Source organism: Ursus americanus, chromosome 28 (genome assembly GCF_024610735.1).
Source record: "Ursus americanus isolate L20-20 chromosome 28, mUrsAme1.1.p, whole genome shotgun sequence".
NCBI lineage: Eukaryota > Metazoa > Chordata > Mammalia > Carnivora > Ursidae > Ursus > Ursus americanus.
The window spans coordinates 29,554,098-29,575,084 of NC_142154.1; the positions used below are offsets into that span (position 1 = coordinate 29,554,098).

The 20,987-nt window shown below is 57.2% G+C and overlaps 2 protein-coding genes across 4 annotated transcripts in view; one reads left to right on the forward strand and one right to left on the reverse strand.

Annotated features, from left to right (window-relative positions):
- The window catches only part of STRA6 (signaling receptor and transporter of retinol STRA6), a 29,809-nt gene extending 25,173 nt beyond the window's left edge, over positions 1-4,636 (forward strand). The window contains exons 14-20 of one of the 2 annotated variants that reach the window (XM_045795221.2): positions 225-358; positions 1,497-1,614; positions 1,708-1,809; positions 2,566-2,729; positions 2,990-3,139; positions 3,746-3,917; positions 4,027-4,636. In XM_045795221.2, the coding sequence (XP_045651177.2) occupies positions 225-358; positions 1,497-1,614; positions 1,708-1,809; positions 2,566-2,729; positions 2,990-3,139; positions 3,746-3,894 (817 nt within the window). In that variant the 3' untranslated portion in view covers positions 3,895-3,917; positions 4,027-4,636. Of the gene's footprint in view, positions 1-224; positions 359-1,496; positions 1,615-1,707; positions 1,810-2,565; positions 2,730-2,989; positions 3,140-3,745 lie in introns of both variants that reach the window. The other variant, XM_045795220.2, reaches the window with a different exon arrangement.
- A 2,509-nt stretch (positions 4,637-7,145) lies between these two features.
- Positions 7,146-10,288, reverse strand: ISLR (immunoglobulin superfamily containing leucine rich repeat). Of its 2 annotated transcripts, none has more exons than XM_045795224.2 (2): positions 9,976-10,288; positions 7,146-9,174 (listed from the first exon to the last, which is right to left on the reverse strand). In XM_045795224.2, exon 2 carries the CDS (start codon positions 9,164-9,166, stop codon positions 7,880-7,882), a length of 1,287 nt encoding a protein of 428 aa, XP_045651180.2. In that variant the 5' UTR covers positions 9,167-9,174; positions 9,976-10,288; the 3' UTR covers positions 7,146-7,879. The 2 variants fall into 2 exon arrangements, with proteins under 2 accessions (XP_045651180.2, XP_045651179.2); XM_045795223.2 differs by lacking the exon at positions 9,976-10,288 and adding an exon at positions 9,374-9,484.
- Positions 10,289-20,987: the final 10,699 nt, after the last annotated feature.

Consider the following 20,987-nt stretch of genomic DNA (forward strand, 5'->3'; position numbering starts at 1 on the left):
TCTTCTTCATCCCTTAAGACTCGACTCAGACACCACCTCCTCCAGGAAGCCCTACCTGACCTCCCAGCCTGGGTTAGTAACCTCTGCAGGGCTCCCACAGCCCCTGGCTTTCCTGTCCGTGGCCACAGGTTGTAAGTAGACAGGGAGTTCCACCAGAGGAGGAATCTAGGGAGTGCGTGTGGGCCCTGAGATCCCTGTCTTCCTCACCCGCGTCCCCCAACCAGGGCCAACCTGCAAGCTCTGCACCGAGGGGCTGCCCTGGACCTGGGCCCCCTGCCCCGGAGCCCCCAGCCCTCCCGCCAGGCCCTATTCTGTTGGATGAGCTTCAGCGCCTACCAGACGGCTTTTACCTGCCTTGGTGAGCCCCCCTTGCCACCCCACCTGGCTTCAGCTGGCCCCGGAAACTGGCCCCGTTGGGGAGGGGAGAGTTCTCCACAGGTCTTGACTGCCCCGGGGAGCCTGCCTGTGCCGGGGCAAACTCCGGGGCGAGAGTAAGAAGAGGGACCTGGCCTTCTCTACCTTCAGGAGGCTCGCTCAGGTTGGGGGGGGGCAGATGCAGAAGCCCCTGGGATACCCCTCACGTGAGGACAGCCCCTCAGTGCCACCAGCTGTTTGCACAGAGGGCAGACCCAGGGCTGCAAGGTGGCAAGTTCAAGGAGGCATATTCCTGCTTGTATAAGGGAGCCTTATGCCTCAGTGGGCTGCCCCGGAAGTAATGAGATCCCTGTCACCGGGGGTATGCAAGCAGGGTTCTGTGGTCATTGTTGGGGCTGCAAAGGGGGTCCTGCCCTGAGGGACTCAGGTTAGATGAATTTCCAGGACCCCTCCTAGCTCCAAGTTTCTGATTCTTCCCAGGGCGGGGGGCAGGGGAATGCAGTGAGTAAAGCCGTCTGAAATGTGAGGGGGCCGGGGTCAGTGTTGCAAAAGCAAAGGCCAGATTCCCCTCCCTGACGGTTCCTTCAGTCCTCACCTCCCTGGGGAAGGAGGACAAGAATGATAAGGGAAAAGAGGAATGACTAGCATAAAAAGTTGTAATTCCTCAACTTGGTCGATTTTATTCCTTCCACGCCATGTAAACAACAAGCCAGTTGTTTCCGTAGATGGCTCTCTGGCGTCAACTGTGTGCCAGGCTCTGGCCAGTAGGAATGCAAACATTAATTTAAAATGCAATCTTGTCCCCAAGGACTCAGGGGCAATTGGGAGAAAATAACGTTTGCAGAGCACTTTGTGGTTTTCAAAGAGTTGCCCCAGACATTACACTGGATCGTTCCAACAAGCCTTCCGAGGGAGGGGCCACTACCCCATTGGACAGAGGAAGAACCGGGAGTTCAGAGAGGTAGAGTAACTGGCTCCGTTGGCACAGCTAGGCAGTGGCAGAGCAGGGATCGGCAACCAGGTTTGTGGCATCCCTAAGCCCTTGAGTTCCTGGGAGTGCCAGGGTGGGCTGGGTCCCACAGAGCCTGATGTCCGTCCCTCCGCACCTCCCCATCCTGCAGGGCTCCTGGTGCAGCAGATTATCTTCTTCCTGGGGACCGTGACCCTTGCCTTCCTGGTGGTCATGCCCGTGCTCCATGGCAGGAACCTTCTGCTCCTCCGGTCCTTGGAGTCTTCCTGGTGAGAGAGGCAAGGAGTCGAGGGCTCTGGGACCACTTCCCAGAGGGTTACTAACAGTGACATCTCCCCCACCACCACCACCACCACCTGCAGGCACTTCTGGCTGACCTTGGCCCTGGCTGTGGTCCTACAGAAAATGGCAGCCTACTGGGTCTTCTTGGAGACTCATCATGGACACCCAGAGCTTACTAACCGGTGAGGAGGCTCCTGGGCTTGTGGTCCCCTCGGGACCTCAGCCTCTTCTTTGATGTCTTTCTTGTTGTGTCCTTCTCCCTCCACTGCCATCTCTCCCTCTTCTCTCTCGGGAAGCCCAGTGGGAAGTAGGCGAGCTTGCCTTACCCAAACTGAAAGGGAACAGTGACCCAGGATAGTGGGTCTCCGGAATACCTCTCCCAGAATACCTCTCTGTTCACCTGTCACAGTGTCAGAAATATGAGCCATGAGCCTTTCCTGCTTTGGGGGTCAGCACTGCTCTCCCCTGGATCCTCTGTGTCCCCCAAAACTATGTGCCTCCCCCTTTGCAGGAAGGAGATTAATAGAAACATTTATTCCATGTTAGGTGGAAAGGCTGTGGGAGGACCTCAGCTCCAGGAGGGACTCAGAGTCAGTGGACAAGGGACCTAGAGGAGGGAGGTGAGAGACAGAAAGATCCAGGCCATAAGCCTCAGCTCTGCCACTGACTAGCCAGACAGCCTTAGCTAAGACACCCGAACTCTCTGGGCCTCAGTTTCCCTTCTATAGAAGGGAGTACCACCAGCTGTCTCCCAGGGTGGTGGGGGCCAAGCTGGCTTGAGAGAGCAGGCCCAGCACAGGGCAGGGTGCTTAGGACGTGTACTCGACAAATGGTAGGTAGTCAATAAACACACAGCAGCTCTGCTCATCCAGGTCTGAGCCTGAGCCTGTGTGTGTGTGGTGGGGGCCGGCCTAAGCCTTTTCTCTCCGCACCCCCAGGCGAGTGCTCTACGCAGCCACCTTCTTTCTCTTCCTCGTCAACGTGCTGGTGGGCGTCATGGTGGCTGCCTGGCGCGTGCTCCTGTCCGCGCTCTACAATGCCGTGCACCTGGGCCAGATGGATCTCAGCCTGCTGCCGTCCCGGTCGGCCACTCTCGACCCCGGTAAGGAGCAGCGGTGGCTCGGGCTGTGCAAGCCGCGAGCGAGGGACTGCCCTGACCTAGGCCACGTGGGAATGTGTCCCGGAGCCTGTCTGTGACCACGTGGGGCGGGCGTGGGCAGTGGGCCCACATGCCGGGCACACGCCACCTGCTCGAGAGGCAGGCGCTCACGGCCGGGGTGTGCGGGACACCCCCTGTGCGTGTGTTAGGGGGTGGCGGAGGGCCCTCCTCCCCGCAGCGCTGCCGTCCTCCCCCCACCCCAGGCTACCACACGTACTGCGGCTTCCTGAAGATCGAGGCCAGCCAGTCGCATCCGGCCACGACAGCCTTCTGTGCCCTGCTTCTAAAGAGCCGGCGGGCCCGGCCTCCTCGGGCCCCCCAGGACGGCCTCAGACAGGGGGAGGAAGAAGAAGGTGCACCTTCCCGGGGGGGGCTGGCGGGAACTGAGACCACCCTCTTCTCTGAGGGTCGAGGCACGCCTCGTCCCCACCACGTAGGATGCATGTCCAACGCACAATGGAGCGCGTGCCAGGCAAATGCTTACCTCCTCTCTCCCTCCGCCGCCTGCGGGAGAAAGGAAGTGAGAAGTTTCCTGGTTCCTCTGAGGCTAATTTTCTTCCCCGATACAAACACGCACTGTCTCCCTCGCCCCATTCCACAGGCAAGCACACACACCCCCCTTCTCACACACAGAACGAAATGTCTTCCCCCTTCCTCACGGACTGGAAAGTGTGTAGTAGGGAGGGGGCCCTCAGCTGGCTGTCCCAGCACTTCCTCCAGTCCTCTCCATAGAGCTGTCCCCTCCCTCTTCTGTCTGCCACCTGAAGGACGACATCCTGAGCCTTTACCGACCCCGCTCCACAGCCCACACTTCTCCCCACCTCCTGCTTAGTGAGCAGGCCCCGGGAACCCCAGGCTCCCCAGCACTGCACGTGGGATTTTCAGATGCTCAGGGCTGGTGCCAGGGGGGCGTGGCAGGGTGTTTGCTGAGGGACTCACAGAAAGTCTCGCCCTCCCAGGGATACAGCTGCTGCACACCAAGGACCCCACGGCCAGGGGAACAGGGCCCAGGGCCCGCCAAGGCAGAGTCCGCTGGGGGCTGGCCTACACGCTGCTGAACAATCCGGCCCTGCAGGCCTTCCGGAAGAGGGCCCTGTCGGGGGCCTAGGTCCACGGAGCCCAGCCCTGAGGGTGGGGAAGCCTGGTGTCCATGTCTGTGCTGGGGTGCTTCCCCTCCTCCCAGCCCCCTCCCTCCCAACTCCCCCAGCAGCCTCCCAGCCTCAGCGGCCTCTCTCCGTAGGGGGCAGCTCCGCGGCAGGTTCCCTGACCAGCAGCAGCCGCCAGCACCGGAAGCCAGGGGGCGCTGTGGCGGGGTGGAGGTCGGCCCGCCGCCTCTCAGGAGGACTCTGGTCTGCCCCCTTGGCCTTGGGAAGCCAGCAAGGGCTCTGGAGGAAGTACTGTGTGGTTTAGGCCCTTGGTCTGGGCATCAGTGGAGCTGGGGCGGCCACCTCCAGGCCCCTCCCCACACTGGCTGGGCCACCGGCTCACACAACCTTCTGACCGGGGTCGGTGAGTCAGGCCAGAGCAGCCTCACGCCCAGCTCAGCCCCACCTCAGCCTTGGATTCACCACCAGGGACCCAGACGCGGAGCTCCCTCTCTCCCGCAGCTTCCCCCTCTCCTCTCGGCCTGGGGCTTCCTGCGCGGCAGCCCAGGAGGAAGCCACGGGCTCCTACCAGGCCGCAGAGTCAGGGCTCCCGCCAGGCCCCACGCCGAGCTGGCCACACTTGAGAGCCTGGTGTTTTGGCAGTTGGCATGTCTTTAGACATTATGAAAGAGGGTAGTGTGCTCCCGGTAATAAACTTGTCCCTGAGAAACAGTCCTTCTCAGGGGGCGGGCTACGTGGGGGAAACCTGCCCCGACTGCCAGTAAATCAACACTGCGTTTACGCGGCTTGGGGGGATTGGGGTGTTCTGGTGGCACGTGGGGCTGGCCACGCGGTGCGGGGCAGAGGAGGACCCATAGCTGTATCCCTTTGGGTGGTAGAGGGACTGGAGACCCTATGGCGCCACCCCTGAGCTATGTGGACATGGGCTTTGGAGGTTGGACATTTTCTGGGTCGTCAAGAATGGGCGGGACTTGGGGAAGGGAGATTTCGGGGAAAACAGGGAGCATTATGAATAAAGGTGTGGAGGTGGTGGGGAGGCACAGGGCGGAACTGTCCTAAAAGGAATAGACCCCGTGTGTTGCGAAGAAGGACAGCTGGGGAGGGGGTCCCTTGCTGGGGACTGGTGGAGGGGCGGGATGTATGACTGAGGGTACGGGCTCCACTGTGGACCTGGGGGCTACCGAGAGTGGGGGAAAACGTGGCCACCCACAGATCGGGGTCAGTGGGGCCTTGAGAAATGTCTACATGATTAGTAGAGACCAACCTCTCTCCTCGCCCGCACTCCTGCACCCTCAGTACACCCTCAGATACACATGAAGTGAGGGGTGGGCCCGGGGAGCTCCCACCCACCTTTGAGGCTGCCCACGATGGGGCAAAGAGGGCAGGCTCTGCTCCCACTGCAGTCTATTGAAAAATATCTTCCTGGCCTGTGTTGGTGACTGATGGGGTCACAGGGATGAGAAGGCGGACTGGGTCTCTGCCCTTCACAAGGAAACAGACACAGGAGAGTGTGATCAGGCTGGGACCCCAGACGTCCAGGGCTGTGTGAGCCAGAGGAGGGGACCTCATCCACACTGGGAGGTAGTGGGTACGGCATCCAGGAAGGCTTTCTGGAGGAGGTGGTGCTTGAGCCAACTTAGCCAAGTGAAAAAGAGGGGGAGGGTGTCTGGACCAAAGGAGTAACATATGTAAAGCTGCAGAGGGTAACGCATCATAGACCACTGAGGGGACACTTAATTAGCAGGTCCAAGAGAGGCACAGAGCAGTGATTCTCAGCAGAGAATCAGACAGAGGGGCGATGAATGGCTGGCTGGGGGACTTGGGCTTCACCCTGAGGGCCGGGGGAGCCACGGATGACTTTAAAGCAGGAGAGTCGCTAGTTCATTCAGAGCACAGCTGTTCCCCAGCTGCCCCTGACGCATGTCTTAAGCCCAGGCCCCACTTCCAGAAGACAAGCCTGTTCCGCTGTGAATGGAGCCACAGATGTCAGGGGTCCAAGCCTTAGATAATCAGAGTCAAGCGGACCCTTAAGCATCCTACCCGTCCTTTGTTTTCTGAGGAAACCGAAGCCCAGAGATGGGCAGTGATTTGCCCAAGGCGGCACAGCACAGGGGACTTGGCTCCTCCATCTCTCTCTCTCCCTTTCTCTCTCTCTCTCTCTCTCTCTCTCTCTCTCTCAGATGCGCATTCACCCCTGATGTGTGTTGCTGGTGACATCAGCTCAGTCAAGTGGTGAGCTGTTGAGGGGGTTGGGGAAGATGCTGCCTGGGGACCAGGAGGAGGGGGAAGGGGAGCTGGCCAGCCTCCAAGGCTCACAGCTACGACGCCAGGCTCCTTGGCCTCCCTGCCTCCACTTTGCTGGGCTCAACAGTCCTGAGCGCAGAGCTTAGGAGGCTGCAGAGCCTCTCTTGCAGGGAGTCTTGTCCCTGTGGGTAGCACCTTTCAGTCTGGAAAGAGGTGGGGATGGAGACACATCTCTGACTGGGCACAGATAGAGGGATCAGTCTCCAGGTTGTGACTCCGTGAACGTGCTCCCTCCCCACTCTATGAGACCCGAAGGTCACTGCCAGGACCTCACCACCCCCCCCCCCCAGTCAGTCGCTGATCCACCTGCTATGTGGGGAAGACTCCGAGGGCAGACTTTCCTCCAGGAATACCATTTCCTCTTCCTGGAAAGCGCTGCTCATCTCCTCTGGCTTTCCTCTCAAAGACGCTCTCTTATTCTCCATCTCTGGGTCTTTCTCTCTCTCCCCCTTCTGTCTCCACAGCCCTGTGTCCCCATCTCCTCCTTTCTCTTTCCTCTCCACCTTGCCTTGTCAGTCCCCCATTTCCTCTCCATTTCCTACCATCTCTTCCAGGAACAGGACCGGGAAGAGGGGCCATAATCCGGGTGCTCCCATTCCCGCCCCCTTTCCAATGCCTCCCCCCCACTGCTGGCAGGAAGCCCTGCTCAGGGTCACCAGGGCCCTAGGGAAGACTCAGTAATGGTTATCAGGCCTGCACCCGCATTTGTCCTGTGGGCTAGTTTGAAGAGAGGGAACACCTGCCGTCCAGCTCAGCTTGAGGCCCAGCCCCTGGCCCCCCACGTGCCCCTCTCGAGCTGCCTGCTCCTCGGCCTGTGTGCACCTCATGGGCCCCATCACGTGTGGACAGGCAGGCTGGGCATCCTGATTCTCCAGCTCCCTGTCCTAACCCCAACCAGGGTGCTACAGAGGGGTCCTAGATTCAGACAAAATGCCAGGCAGACACAAGAGAGCATCAGAAATGCTGTTTATTTCTCGGCCGCCCCCCAGGATGGCTGGCCTCTTCGGAGGGGCAGGCTACAGGTACATACTTGGAGAGAAAGGCAGGACAGGTGTCCAGGGTGGAGGGGCACAGGGTGGGAAAAGCTGAAGGCCATCCTGGATTCTCCAGTCCTGTCTGAGGTGAGGGCACAGATTCCTGAGCCCCCAAATCATCAGAGAATGCCAAGAGGCAGCAAGAGCTCAAACCGGTCACCAAGAGCCCAGAGCCACGCCAGCCATGGCGCCTAGACCCTATTTCTCTCTCCCGTGCCCTGTCTGCTTCAGGGGCCCTCCCTGCCGAGACCCCAGCCCCAACCCCGAGCCCCCAGCCTTGGCTAGCTTGTCGGTCCCAGTGCCTGGAATGCCGTCGGTGAAGCTTCACCCAGCTGGCTGGGGTCTCGCCCTGATAGGGGGGCATGGACACTGTGGTTAGCAGCACTTAGCACCGTAGACGGTGAGTATGGAATCAGATTCTGTTCTAGTCACTAGCTTCGAGCAAGTTCAGAAGTTGGGGTGGTGAGTGTTCCAGAAGAGATGAGAAAGGAGGTAGGAAGACATGAAGTCCCCCATGCAGGCCTCGGGAGTTGTCACCCTCAGCCCCTGCGCCACCTACAAGGAACATCTGCGGTGTCAGGGTGCGGGGGGAGTCAGGGTGGCCCTGGCGTGGCTCCAGCCTGGCCCAGGGTGGGGGCGTCGGGGAAGGCTAGAAGGAAGTGAGGAAGACGAGGAAGAGGCTCTGGCCCAGCAGGAGCAGGCCGGGGGGCTGCCGCCCAGGGACGCCTTCTCCTGCTACCGCAGCCTCGGGCCCCCCAGTGCGGCCGAGGTAGATGATGACGACGTTGTCCTCCGGCCCCGAGGGCTGCACCTCGTTGTCCACCGTGTAGCAGCCCTTCCCCTCGGCTGCTTTGCCGTGGAACCTGCGCCCCAGCGCGTCCTCGCCGCCCTCGCCCGGCGTGGCCAGCGCCACGTTCACCGAGCTCTCCGCGCTGCCCAGCTCGTTGGCGGCCAGGCAGCTGTAGGTGCCCTCCTCCAGCTTGCCGAAGTCCGGGACGAGCAGGCTGCCATTGGCAAAGGCCCGGAAGCGCGGCCGGCTGCGGGCCGCCGGGGCACCGGGCAGGGCCCGCCCGTCGGCACCCACGTTGGGGCTGGCGATCTCCACGGTGCCGCCGGGTGTCTGGATGTGCCAGTGAAGCTGGGGTGCCGGCTGCCCGTCCACGTCGCAGTGGAGGGCCAGCACGAAGCCGGGCCGCAGCTCGGCGCCATCCTGGCTGGGCTGGTAGGTGAGCTGCACGGAGGGCGCTGAGCAGGGCAGCGGCAGCAGGCGGCTCAGCGGCGTGCCCTTGAGCACGTGGGGCGACGTGCAGGTGATGTTGTCCTGCTCCGGGATGGACACGGCCGTGGTCAGGGCCCACGTCTTGAACCACATGATGCTGCAGGTGCAGTCGAAGGGGTTATCGTTGATCTGCAGGTGGGACAACGTGGTGAGCGGCGCGAAGGTGCCCTCAGCCAGCGTGTGCAGGCGGTTGTGGTTGAGCTGCAGCGAGCGCAGGGCACGGAGGCTGCGGAAGGCGTCCCGGGGGACGAAGGTGAGCTCGTTGCTGTCCATCTTGAGCAACTGGAGGGCACTGAGGTTGTGCAGGTCGCTCCAGGCAAAGTCAGAGATGAGGTTGTGGCTGAGGTCCAGGCTCTTGAGATGGCCCAGCATGGCCAGGGCGCCAGCAGCCACCGTGCGGATCTCGTTGTGCGCCAGCCACAGCGACTGCAGCAGGGGCACCTCCCTGAAGGCCCCCTCGGGCAAGCTCGGCAGCCGGTTGGCTGACAGGCTGAGCGTGGTCACGTTGGCCGGGAAGCCGGGCGGCACGGCCTCCAGGTCCCGGTAGGCGCAGTCGGCGATCTGGAAGCCGTACTTCTCCCCGCAGTCGCAGGGCTCAGGACAGGCGTGCGCCAGGCCCAGGAGGACCGCCCAGCACAGCAGACGTAGCTCCTGCATCCTACCTCCTGCAGAGAAGGGCATGCCGCCAAGGTGACCCTAAGGACCCATGCAAGGCCCTCGTCCCTCTTGGGACCCCAGCCAGACAGAGCTCTTCCCCATCAGAAGGTTCTGCCCCACAGAATCCAGCTAAGACCCAGCACCACCTAACCCGCAACCCATTCTACAGAAGGAGAAACCGAGGCCCAAAGAAGGGCCAGGACTTGCCCGAAGTCATGCAGCCAGAAGAGGCGAAGACGGGGAAGGAAGAGGACCCCAGCTCCTCCTCCGAGCAGAGAGCTCTCCCTGCCTCGGCCAGCTCGGAGCTGACTTTATGACTTGAAATCTGTTTTCAGCCACCCCCTCCCCCAGCACTCCGCAGAACCTCCCTCCTGCCCTCCCACATCCTGGCCACAGCCCCTCCCACCAGAGCCCCCCATAGGTGTGTTTTGCCCCGGCCCAGACAAGGCCCCTTGTGCAGTGCACACCACCCCCATCCACCCCGTCCGCCCCCCTCCTGCTCCTTCGGGCAATGACCACAGCAGACACCAAACCCTTTCTACAGAATCACACCCGTGGCCTGTTCCGTTCAAACTACGCCAGGCAGCTGCCTAAATAAACCCCCGCCAGGACCTTTCAGCTGGCTTGGGCAAGGCCAGGGCTCAGCCCAAACGCTGTTGGGATTTCCGGGGATGCGGTTGCTGGCGGGGCAGATGCCCCGTGCACAGATCCAAACAAGGGATTGTCCCAAGCACCCTGAACCGACAAGAAGGTAACAGGCGGTCCAGCCCCTGTGCCCAGCCGGCCTCCCCCTTTTCCCTCTGGCTTACCTTCAAACTACTCTTTCTTAGCCAAGTGGATCCTCTCCTAAGATGGGACCAAAGAGCAACAAAGGACAGAGTCAGCCCAGGGCCGGCTGCAGGGCCAAGGGTGCCCGCGGGAGGATGAGGAGGCTGGAGGAAGGAGCAGCCTGGTTCCTGCCCCACTTTCAAGCTGCTCACCCGTGCCCGCCCTTCCCCAGACAGGGTGCCTGGGGCCTCGCTGAGAGGAGGCTGCAGGAAGGGAGCCCAGGCAGCCTGGACACTCCCTCGTTCTAGCAAAACAACTCCTTGTCTGCAGCAACAAGGACCCGTGTTTCATAAGTGACACCAGAAACTTTAGGGGGAAAAGATGCCAATTTTTTTCTTTTTTTTCCCTCTCTCTCACTTTTAGCAGCTTCAACTTCCTTAAAGACACAGCACTAGCTGGACAGGACCCAATAGAAGATGGGGCTGGAAAGATTTTTATGGAGCCAAGAGTAAGAATCGAATCTCACGGAAGGTGGGAAACTTTTAACCGCACTTCGAACCAGAGAAAAGGCGGGACGGTGGGCAACTTCTCCAAGCTGGGGCCATAGGAGTGATCACGTATGCACATGTGTGTGACTTCTCGATGTGTGGGTGAGTGTGCATGTGGTTGTGGGGGTGAGACCGTGTGTGTGAGTCTCTATGTTTGTGAATGGTTGAGCTGTGCTTGTGTCGGCGTGAGACTGCTCCTTTGTGTGTTGTTTCAGCGTTTGCCCGGGTATATGTGAGTCTGTGTGTGTATTCGGGGTGGGGGTGTGTCTGTGTGTAGAAGTGTGTGTCTTTGTGTCCATGTGTCTGTGTGGGTGATGGTGTGTTTCAGTGAAAAGCTGAGAAGGCCAAAGTGTGTGAAAAGCCCGCCAGGCTCCAACACATCAGGAAGAAGCCAAGATGTTAGTCCTGTTTTTGTAAGAAAACATCTTCCTCGTCTGTGTCAGGCCTGCCTGCCGGCTCTGAGGCCAGGCTGCTCTAAACACATGTGGTCCAGAGAGGTCCCAAGGCGCCCAGGCGCCAGACTCGGCTCCCCACGGCGCCAGGTGGGGAGGGGTCAGGGAAGCAGGCAGAGGGGTGACAAGGTTCTGAGCCCCATCGCAGAAAACCCAGGACAGGAATCGGGTTGGGCTTCAGTTTCCCTGGCTGGGATTCTGAGATACCCAGGCTCACAGAGATAGTTCCATTACCCAGGACTGCCCACCCGACAGGCAGGGGTGAGGTTGAGGGCCTCACTCATTCCAGAATCTTCTCTCTGTGTCCTCCCACAGCGCTTGAAATCCCACCACTGGTGCTGCATGTCTGGGGGGTGGGGGCCGCGGCACTGCTCTCTGGGCTCCACTGTCCCCACGCTGTGTGGAAGGGACGTATGCCTCCAGGGTGAGGGTATGTGAGCTTTCTCCCCAAACAGAAGGGCCCAGAGGAGTGGGAATGGGGAGGAGAAAGAGGCCCAAAGAAAGAGAGAGGAGAAACCAAAAGATGAGAAAGCCCCCGAAAAGCACTTTGTAGACTGGATAATTTTGCCCTCCACACCATAAGCCTTCTCATGTCCCCTCAGCCCCTCTCCCACAATCTTCCTTCTCCTCTTGTCTGTTTACCTGGCTGAATTCTGCTCAGGACTCAACTTACCCTCCTGGCAGGGCCAAGACAAACAGTATTGCCTTGGGGCGAAAGCATCCCCCGGGGAGCCCTCGTCACAGCTCACACCCCCTTTCCCCTGTCACCAAGTGAGGCTGCAAAAGTCCTGGCAAGCACAGTGTGCCCCCTGCAAAGCACCCCAGTCTGATACCCCACTCAGAGAATGTTCTGGCAGTCTGAGTTCCATCCCACTGCAGGCAAAGCCTTGTCTGGCATCGTCATTATTGTGCTGGAGAATTTGGGGGAAAGTCCTGATTTTGGTGGGTCCGCTAGAGGCTGGAAGCACACACATCCAGAGTTTAATACACCAGAGGGGAGCATTAGCAACCTCAGCGTCAGTCATGGAGGGTTTCCTGGTGGAGGGGGCTTCGCTGTGCTTCTGTACAGCCCCTATACCACCTCACTCACACAAGGGCCGAGCCACCTCTGAAGTGCTCTAAGGAGCTGCCTCCACCCGGGCCAGAGTGTGAAGATCGCCCTCAGACCCTCCTGCTGTGGTTGGAACCTTCTGGCATTTCAGACTTCCATTAAACATCACCTCATTGGAGCAGCCCCTTCTGAGACCACTAAAGCTAAAGTAGTTTCCCCCATTAATCGTCCTTGTAGACCTCCCTGGTTTTTCTGTGGAGCTCTTACTGTCTTTCTTGACGACTCTGGTTTTCCCTGGGGTTAATTGTCTTTCTGGGTGTGGGAGGGGGGCTTGGCTTATGTTTTTGGTGCTTATCACTAATTCAACTGCCCGCTCTCCCCCAGTTGGGTAAATATAAAGTATTCAACGTAAGTAAACACATAGAGTACTCAACAGTTTTATCGTCGAGAATCTCTCCCTGAGCCCTCTGACCTGCTCCCATTCGCTTTATTTGGATGGCGGCTGTGCCGCGGGCACGGAGGATGGCCCACCTCCATTGCTCGGGGGTCCGTTACTCAGCTCTTGGGGCTGGGACCTCATGCTTCCTGGATCCCACATCTTCCCCTTCTTAGTTTATACTCACCCTTTGGCAGAACCCGCCTTCCAACAGAAAAGGTGCTGGGAGGGGTGTCGGGAGACCGGCCTGTCTCAACACTCTGGTGCCACCCCCGCCCCCCGCCCCCAGTGACAGTCCGGCTGGGTATAGAACCCCAGAGGGAGCTCTCTTCCCCAGAATGTTCACGGGGGCCTCCGTTTGAAGCCCTTGCTTTGCTGTTGCTTCCAGGGCTGGTGTGGGGGGCTCCACAGCTGCTGGGGCATCGATTCTCCGTGGGATGTGTCTTTCTGGAAGCCTGTAGGACCTGCTCTTTCCCCACGTGCTGATAATCCACCGTGCTGTGCCTTGCTGAGGGCCTGCCCTTTCGATTAGAAAATTCTTGTTCTCCAGCTCTGGGAAAGTTTTTTATTTATTCCTTTACGATTTCCTGACCTCCATTTTGTCTGTTCTCTCTTTCTGGAACCTCAGTTAACGAGACATGGTGCTTCCTGGAGGGACCCCTGGCTTCCTGGTCTTTCCCCTCCTTTGTCACATTTCTGTGCCTCCCTGTGCCTCTTTCGAGGAGGTCTCCTCTCTGTTACCATTCTACCCTTGTGATGGAGTGTTTGCTGTATACATGTTAAATTTCAAGGATTCCTTTTTATTTGCTGGATGTTCTCTTTAAAACATGCTGTACCTCGTTCTCGTTTCAGGGATACTATATTTGATTTCTGTGAAGATAGTAATAGCTCTCCCTTTTTTCTGTTTAGGCTTCCTTCTGTCTGCATGGCCTGTTCCCTTGCTGGCTGGCTTGTTTGGGGCTCTGTCTTTCCTGTTAGAGCTTTACTCAGTTACTTCAGTCGGCAGAAATCTATGCCAACGTGTTTAATGTGAGATCCCTCTGCTAGAGAGGAAGCCCGTTGAAGGCAGACATCTTGTCCTCTTGGTTGCTGTTAACCCCTGGCACAGAAAAGATGATCCATAAATATTCCCTGATTTGATGAATGGGTGAATTGAGTGTCCATCAAATGCCAGAAAAAATACTGTAGAGGTCACTTTCTCTACCTCCTCATTTTATAGATAGGCACTCAGGGTCCAGACTGGGATAGGGATGTCCCCAGCGTCACATGGTACCTTTGGATAGGGCATTCTAATACTATTTCACACAGCGTGGGAGAGCCACACTCTATAAGGTGGTTGAGAATGTTACCAGCTTTCCGAAAGGAGGGGAATCCTTGTACCCCCATTCCCCACCATCAAAGGCCTTGATGACGGCTGGACACTAGCCTGCCCTCGGAACCCCACTGTGGCACAGCCATGGGGGGCTGAGCAGAAAAAGTAACAGGGACCTGCCCACCCAGGCAGTGAGTCGACACACATTGGTCACTGACAACTCTTGCCCACTCTCCAGGGTGTGGCCATGCCCCACCTCCACCAGGAAGGACAATAGGACAAGGGCCACCACGGCCAAGTGGGCCTCAGCCAAAATCCAATCCTGCAAGATACTTCACAAGGCCTCACAAGACACCCCTGTAGACCTGAGGGGTGGTTGTGCACAGCTCCCAGATGCTCGTACACCTCCAAGGACGGGGGCTTATCACTTCCTAGGTCACCCCTCTCATCTCCCCACGGCTGTCAGAGGCTGAAAGTTCTTCCCAAAAAGCCCATGCCACCAGAGATAATGTGATCAGGCTGGAGACAAGGCCGACGTGGGCCCCCCTACCTCCTCCCAGCCAGGAGCTCTCTGGGGGCTCCTGGGCCACCATCTTCCCTGTCCTGGCCTCCTCTGAGCTGGGCTCAGGGCTCCAGAACTGGAGAGCCCTTCTCAGACCCTCAAATCCCCCACCATCCCCGTGTCCTCAGCAGCCCCACCACAGTGGAAGGGAGAATGGGGGGGTGGAGAGAGGGAGGAATGGGGCCAGGTTTGGGAGCCCTTCCTTCCTGTCCCAGCCCTGGCTCCTGTGGGCCTCAGTAGTTCATCATAGAGTGACCCACTGTCCCAGATTGCCTAGGATCGAGGGGTGTTCCCTCGATCTTTTGCCACTAAAATCCTGACAGTCCCAGGCACGACTGGTCACCCCAGCAGGGGAGGTGCTCCCTTCTTCCCACAGAGATTTGCTTTCCTGTTCCCCATTCTGCACCCCCTGCCCTTGGCAGAGGCCAGCCCTTTCTCCTCCCATTCCTCCGCCTCCCCTCCCAGGGGGCTCCCACCTCTCCCTGACTGAGGCTGGCTGCTACGATGGGACTCCTGCACGCTCCCCCGCCTCCCAAGAGGCCTCGCCCCCACTGGCTAGGGGGCGGCTGGCGGGGCCGGCAGCTTTTCCTGGAAGGCTAAGACAGATCCCAAAGAGAGGGAGAAAATAGAGGGAGAGGGACACAGCCGGCAGAGAGGGGCCTGGAGAGAAACTGAGACAGACACGGGAGGGAGAGAAAGCAGAGGCTCGCCCAACAGCCAGGGCTGGACCCGAGGTAGAGAAGGGATTCGAGACACAGGCAGGGGGAGGGGCAAAGAGGTCCGATGGGCCCTGAAGCAGGCTCCGGGAGGGAGGGGCTGGTGGGCGCTGGGACGTGGTCAGGGGTGCCGCTGGGGCTGTGGCCGTCCTGCTGCCACGGGCAGGGGCGTCTCCATCCCACCCCGTCTTCGGTCCACAGCTCCTGGGGTTAATTGCGAGGAAGCTCAGCAGCTCCTGGCGGAACTGGTTGACGTTTTCTGGGGATTTCCTGGGAGTTTCCTGGGAGGAAGAGGCCCACGTGGGCCCTTGACAAGACAAGGCTCTGGCGGGAACTCTGTGTGGGTGCGCGTGCGCGTGCATGCGTGTGCTTGCGGAGGGGATTGAGATCTGCCCACACCACCCGATGGTGGGATTTGAGAAAGTCCCTTCTTTTTCTGGGCCTCAGTTTCCCCGTCCTGTGTGGGAGCTGGACGAGATAATCTGATGTTCTGGAGCCCTGATAGTCTGATGAGCGAGGAGTCCGTGTGCGCGCGTGTGTTCACGTGCAATCAGTTCTCGCGCGCACGGGAGCCTCGCTGGGTTTGCACGTGTGACTGTGGGGGCGGCCCACGTGTGCGTCCAGGGGCGGTGTGTGCACAGGCTGAGGGGTGCGCTTGAGGTGTGGGCGGCGGGGCGCGGCAGGACCCGTCCCCTCCGCTGCCTCCGCCGCCCAGAGGCCCAGCCCAGGCAGAGGCAGCCTGGCCCCAGGCTGACCTCCGGCAGACGCCTCACTCCCGTTGCCTTCCCGCTCTCCACCTCCCTCTGCACACACGCCCCCTGACACTCAGATGTGCAGGTCTCAGTCTTCCACCTTGGAATCCAGGACGTGCCTCAGTGACCCGCCCCCTGGCTCCAGCGCCACCCGGCCTGCGGTGTCCGGCGCCTCCTTCAGTGGCTCGCACCTTGGGGCCGCCCCTATTGCTCTTTTCTCGAACTGGGCTCTGTCCCCTTGTATTTGCCGGGCTCACTCCCTCCTGTCTTGGGAGACTGTGTTCAAATGCCAGCTCCCCAGAGGAGCCTTCCCAGACCAGCTTATATAAAAAAAAGGCCTTGGCAGTCTTTCTCGTCGCAGGGCTTTAGTTGTCCCTTAGGAAGCTAAGACCTACCCCTGCCACATCTGGGAGGGCTTCTCCTCCGTCTTCCAAATCTGAATGTGAGCTCCATGCGGGTGGGCACTGGGTTCTGAGTGAGCGCTCAGTGAATTGCTGTTGAACAGAGGGATGAAGAATGGTCTTTGTGCGTCCAGCAGGAAGTCTCTGCCCCCAGCCCTCCTGCCCCTGCCCAGGGGCTCACCCGTTCCTCCCTTCTGTGCGTCTCTGCGCCCCCCTTGCCGGCCCCTCTCCAGCCAGTATTTCTGGTCCCCCTCCCAGCACCATCCTGGCTGCCCTCTCCTGACCTTCCCTTTAGTCTGCAGGGCCATTTTTAGCAGCAGCACTAACTGGGGCATATTTCATGAGAATTATTTTTGTTCTTCCCCAGGCCGATCCCACAATTTCCAGGAATCCAGACCTTGGCCACAGCCCAGGGCACATAGCAGATTCCAGTTTTCCACCCCCGCCCCTCCCAAAGGCGAGGGGTAGGATTGGGAGTGTTATGAATGAACGTATTTGAATTAAGGTTCTATCTAGACTGCGACCAGAGTTACAGGGTCAAGATTCCAGTCCCTACGTTAGCTGTGGGGCGCTCGGCATTAGACAAGGTCCGTTTGTTAGCTTGAAAGACCAGGACTAGATGTGGCTGCGGGTGTTGGGGGGGGTGGGGACAGGGGTAGTGCAACCCCGTGGGTGAAGCAGGGTCTGCTGTGTGGTGTGGGAGAGTGGCAATAGCCCCTGTGGGCCGTAGTGAAAGTGGAAATGGGGCAGTGTGCAGAGGGCAGGCAAGTGATGCGAAGAGAGCTGAACGGAGAAGCGGGGAGACAGGGCAGAGAGAGAGGAGCAGGCAGAGACTGAGCCATGAAGAGAATAGGGGTGGGAGAGGCCGGGGACAGCCAGGAGCAAGGTTGAGCCTTTCGCCGACAGCAGTTATCTGGCACAGCGGTCACTGCTTCTTATCAACAGGTCAGGCTGCAGAGAGGGTTCCCTGCCACACTGCTCCCCAACACCAATCAGAAAGAGGCTGCAGACAGGGCCCCCGGGCTTCTCCCAGCCCTACCTAGAGACGGAGGGGAGGAGCTCCAGCCAGGGCTGTGGACAACAGCGAGGGCAGACAACAGGCCATGCTGACCTCAGCCAAGGGCTATCTCTCGGGGGAGACAAGAAGAGGAGACAGGCGGCCAGTCTGCCCCAGGAGGTGACATCAGCTGCAGAGGCCACTGGGAGAGCCGTCCAGGCTGGACAGAAGGATGCACCTTATAGAAGGTCCTAGAAGAGAGGTGAGCGGTGGGGTCAGGAAGACTCAGGGAAAGGTTGGGAACTTGAATAACATTCAAAACTAAGTAAAGAACGCAAATGTTAACACAGGAAATCAAACGCCCCCTCTCTCCTTTCCCCTCCATCCATTCCCCAGAGGCAACAGTTTGGGATGGTTTCTGTTTTTAGCTCTGCTGTGGTTAACACATCAGGCCTGCCCTTAACATTTGCAGGGCCTGGGGCAAAGGACATTTGGAAGCACACATACCATATGTCTAAATATTTAAAAGTTATAAACCCCACAAACTGTGTAATACGTTTTATTCTCCTACCTTGACAAATGTCCTTCATAACCACTTGAAGGCCAAGTTCAAATTGAGAGTTCTTGGATTTCTCAGAGGCCCTCGCCAGAGCTAGACAGGCAGCCTCAAGCCCCAGCCTCCAACCTGCAGCTGTCCTATTTCTCTTCCCACCCCCGGCTCCATCCTGCACCATTGGGGCCCTGTGCATATAGGTAGGTAGGCAGCTAGGGAGACACCCCAGCCTCCACACCCAAGCTCTGTTCACATCCCCAACCTCCCCCAAACTGACACACACCTTGGTATGGTCCTCCCTAGGGAGGAGTGGTCAGGGTGAAAGGCTGACAGAGGCCCTGGAAGCAGGCTCAGGCCATTTCATCTAGGCAGAGAATTCCAGGGTCCCAGATCCTCAAAGGTTGGTTCAGAAATAAGGATGTAAGCTCTAGGCAGAAAGGTTCCCTTGGAAAGGCATGGCCAGGGTAGGATTGCCAGGTAAAAATCAGAACACCCAGTTAAATTTGAATTTCAGATAAAGAGCAATAATTTTTTACTATAAGTATGCCCCAAATATTACATGGGACATATTCATGCTAAAAACAAACTAATAAACAAACAAACAAAAACCCCTATTCATCGTTTATCTGAAATTCTACTAAATCTGGCAACTCTAGGCCAAAGGAGGGCCAGAGCAGAGCCCTCTAAAGCATGGGGCTCCGGGCGTAGGGGGCATTGACCTGCATAAGTCTAAATGATATGCATAGAGTACCATGTCTTAGTGTAGAAACTTGAGACAATATCTAGTGACTCTCTGTTACGGGTTGAATTTCATTCCCTTCAAAAAGGGACTTTGAAGTCCTAAACCCCAGTACCGCAGAACGTGACCTTACCTGGAAACAGGGTCTTTAAAAGAGGAATCAGTTTCTGTTAAGTCACCCAGTTTTTGGTACTTTGTTATGGCAGACCTAGGAAACTGATACAGGCGTCTACAAAATAAGCTTTTAGCTCACTTAGTGGTCCTATTCTTCCATCCCTTCGTTCCTCTGGTTTTTGCTAGTTAAAATATTCTTGGTTCTTCTATAGGTGACATTTGTGCTTTAAACAATGTGCCTTACTTCCTGCTCTGTAGAGTGGAGATGCTGTCTAATGCCTTCCCATCGTAGAACCTGAGAAATCTTCCACTCCCGTCTTTCCTCTTCCCCCAACTCTTCTACCTCTCAGCCTGTCTGTAATAGTCTTACCTTTACATTGTAAAAGATGATAATGTTTAAGCAAGTTTCAAAGTCAGAATTACAACAGTTGCATTTTGTCCATATATTGATTTTAAAAGTTAAAAAAAAACCAATAAACTGATATTACATTCTCATGCTTGTGTGAGTACAGAGCCAAGGAGTATGTACCTCAGGATTACATTTCCTGTCCTTCTGATCATTACATTTCCTGTCCTTCTGATGTCATGATGCCCAGGCTACTTGAAGGGTGACTAAAAACATATCAAGGTCAAATGTATCCAATTTTCTTATGCTCCATCAATTGCTCAAAGGCATACCACATTTTGTTTGCATGCCATGGCTCTTTGTGCAGCTTTTGATTTTCCTGGAGTTTCTAATTGCTTTATTATTATTATCAAAAGAATAACATGCCTCCGCCAAATACTAGAAACGACCCAGCTTTGAACATATCTCCTTACACTGACATTGCCTGATATTTATAGCCCCTGCTTTCCTTAATTACTTGCTTTTGACATATGAGTGTTTCTTCTGTTTATTTTTGCTTTTCAAGCAGCTGAAAGGCCTTTGAAACCCCAAAGCTTTCTCAGTTGTAGGACTCAGAATGAGGCTGAGTTTGCGAGGACATCTGATCAAAGAGCCCATTTGAAGCTTCATGCTCCTCCCCAACACGTGATCATAATGTTCCTTCTAGAATACTATCAATGCTGGGGAACTTCTATTCCAAGGAGGCCCATTGCTTTGGAAAAGTTTTGAACTCCCCTTTTTGGAAGATCTCCAACCATCATTTGTCTTTTCTGGTGGCCCCTCTGGCCATTCCTGGCTCAGTGACTGCCCTCAGGGAGCTTCTAATCAGGACCACATTCCATTGGTTTATCTTTTTTTTTTTTAAGACTTTATTTGTGTATTTGTCGGGGGGAGGGGAGTTGGGGAGAGAGAAGGAGAGAGGAAGAGAGAGAGAGAAAGGGTGCACACAAACAGGGGGAGCGGCAGGCAGAGGGAGAAGCGGGCTCTCAGCTGAGCAAGGAGCCCAAGGCAGGATTTGATCCCAGGACCCTGGGGTCACGCCCTGAGCTGAAGGCAGAGGCTTAACTGACTGAGCCACCCAGACGCCCATGTCGGTTTATCTTTATCTTCCTCCTTGGTGAGGCCCACACCGGAGGTGATCCCCGTCACTCACACTGGAGAATGAGAGTTCTCCTTTACTGGCTGGTCTTCCTAGTCTCTCCATTGTGCCCTCGGTCTTTTATCTCATCTCTCTCAAGGACGGAGGCTGGTCAGTGGGTAGGAAGGGAGTAGAAGGGAGTAGTGGGGAGCATCTTGACTGACCAGCTTCTAAGGTATGGGAGCTACTAGGGTGGGGGGGGACCCCAAATGCCAGGGAAAGAGCACTTTTCTGAGAGGCAGCAGCAGCCACACCTAAAACCCTATCTCTTCCAGACAGTTCCTCCAATGTTTTTAGGGAAGTATCCCCCAGTGTTTTGGCTGGAAGAGTATTAGGGAAAAAACTTCATTATCCCATTTTTAGCCCTTTTTTCTTTCTTACTCAAGGCAGAAATTACCAAAAATATTACCTACCGTTCTTTAAATACCTACTATGTGCCAAACCCTTGATGCATTGTATCTTCTTACAATCACACGAAAGGTGGCTATTGTTCTTGCCCATTCTAGAGAAGAAAACACTGAGGCTCAGGTTTAGGAATCTGTCAACATCCCCCTGGTGAGGAAATAAGGGGATGGGAGTTGAAACTGATGTCTGTCTGATTCTCCAGCCTGAGTTCTTGCATTCCATCAAGGGGCCTCACAGGCTGGATAGGAAGTGGCTTCAGCAGGAAAAGGTAGCATAGAAGACATGAAGGTGTCTTCGTGATGGTGAACGATCTGACCCAAAGCCCCAGCCCTGCAGAGGGCCAGTGGGAGCTGGGACATAGGAAGGGAGCAGGGCTTCTCTCCTGTGGGCACCGAGGAGCCAGTGTGGGGGCGTGGATGTGAGGCTACCGGGAAGGGCTGGGAATGGTGAATTCCACGCTGGTGCAGACAGGATAAGATAGAAAGTGGGGAC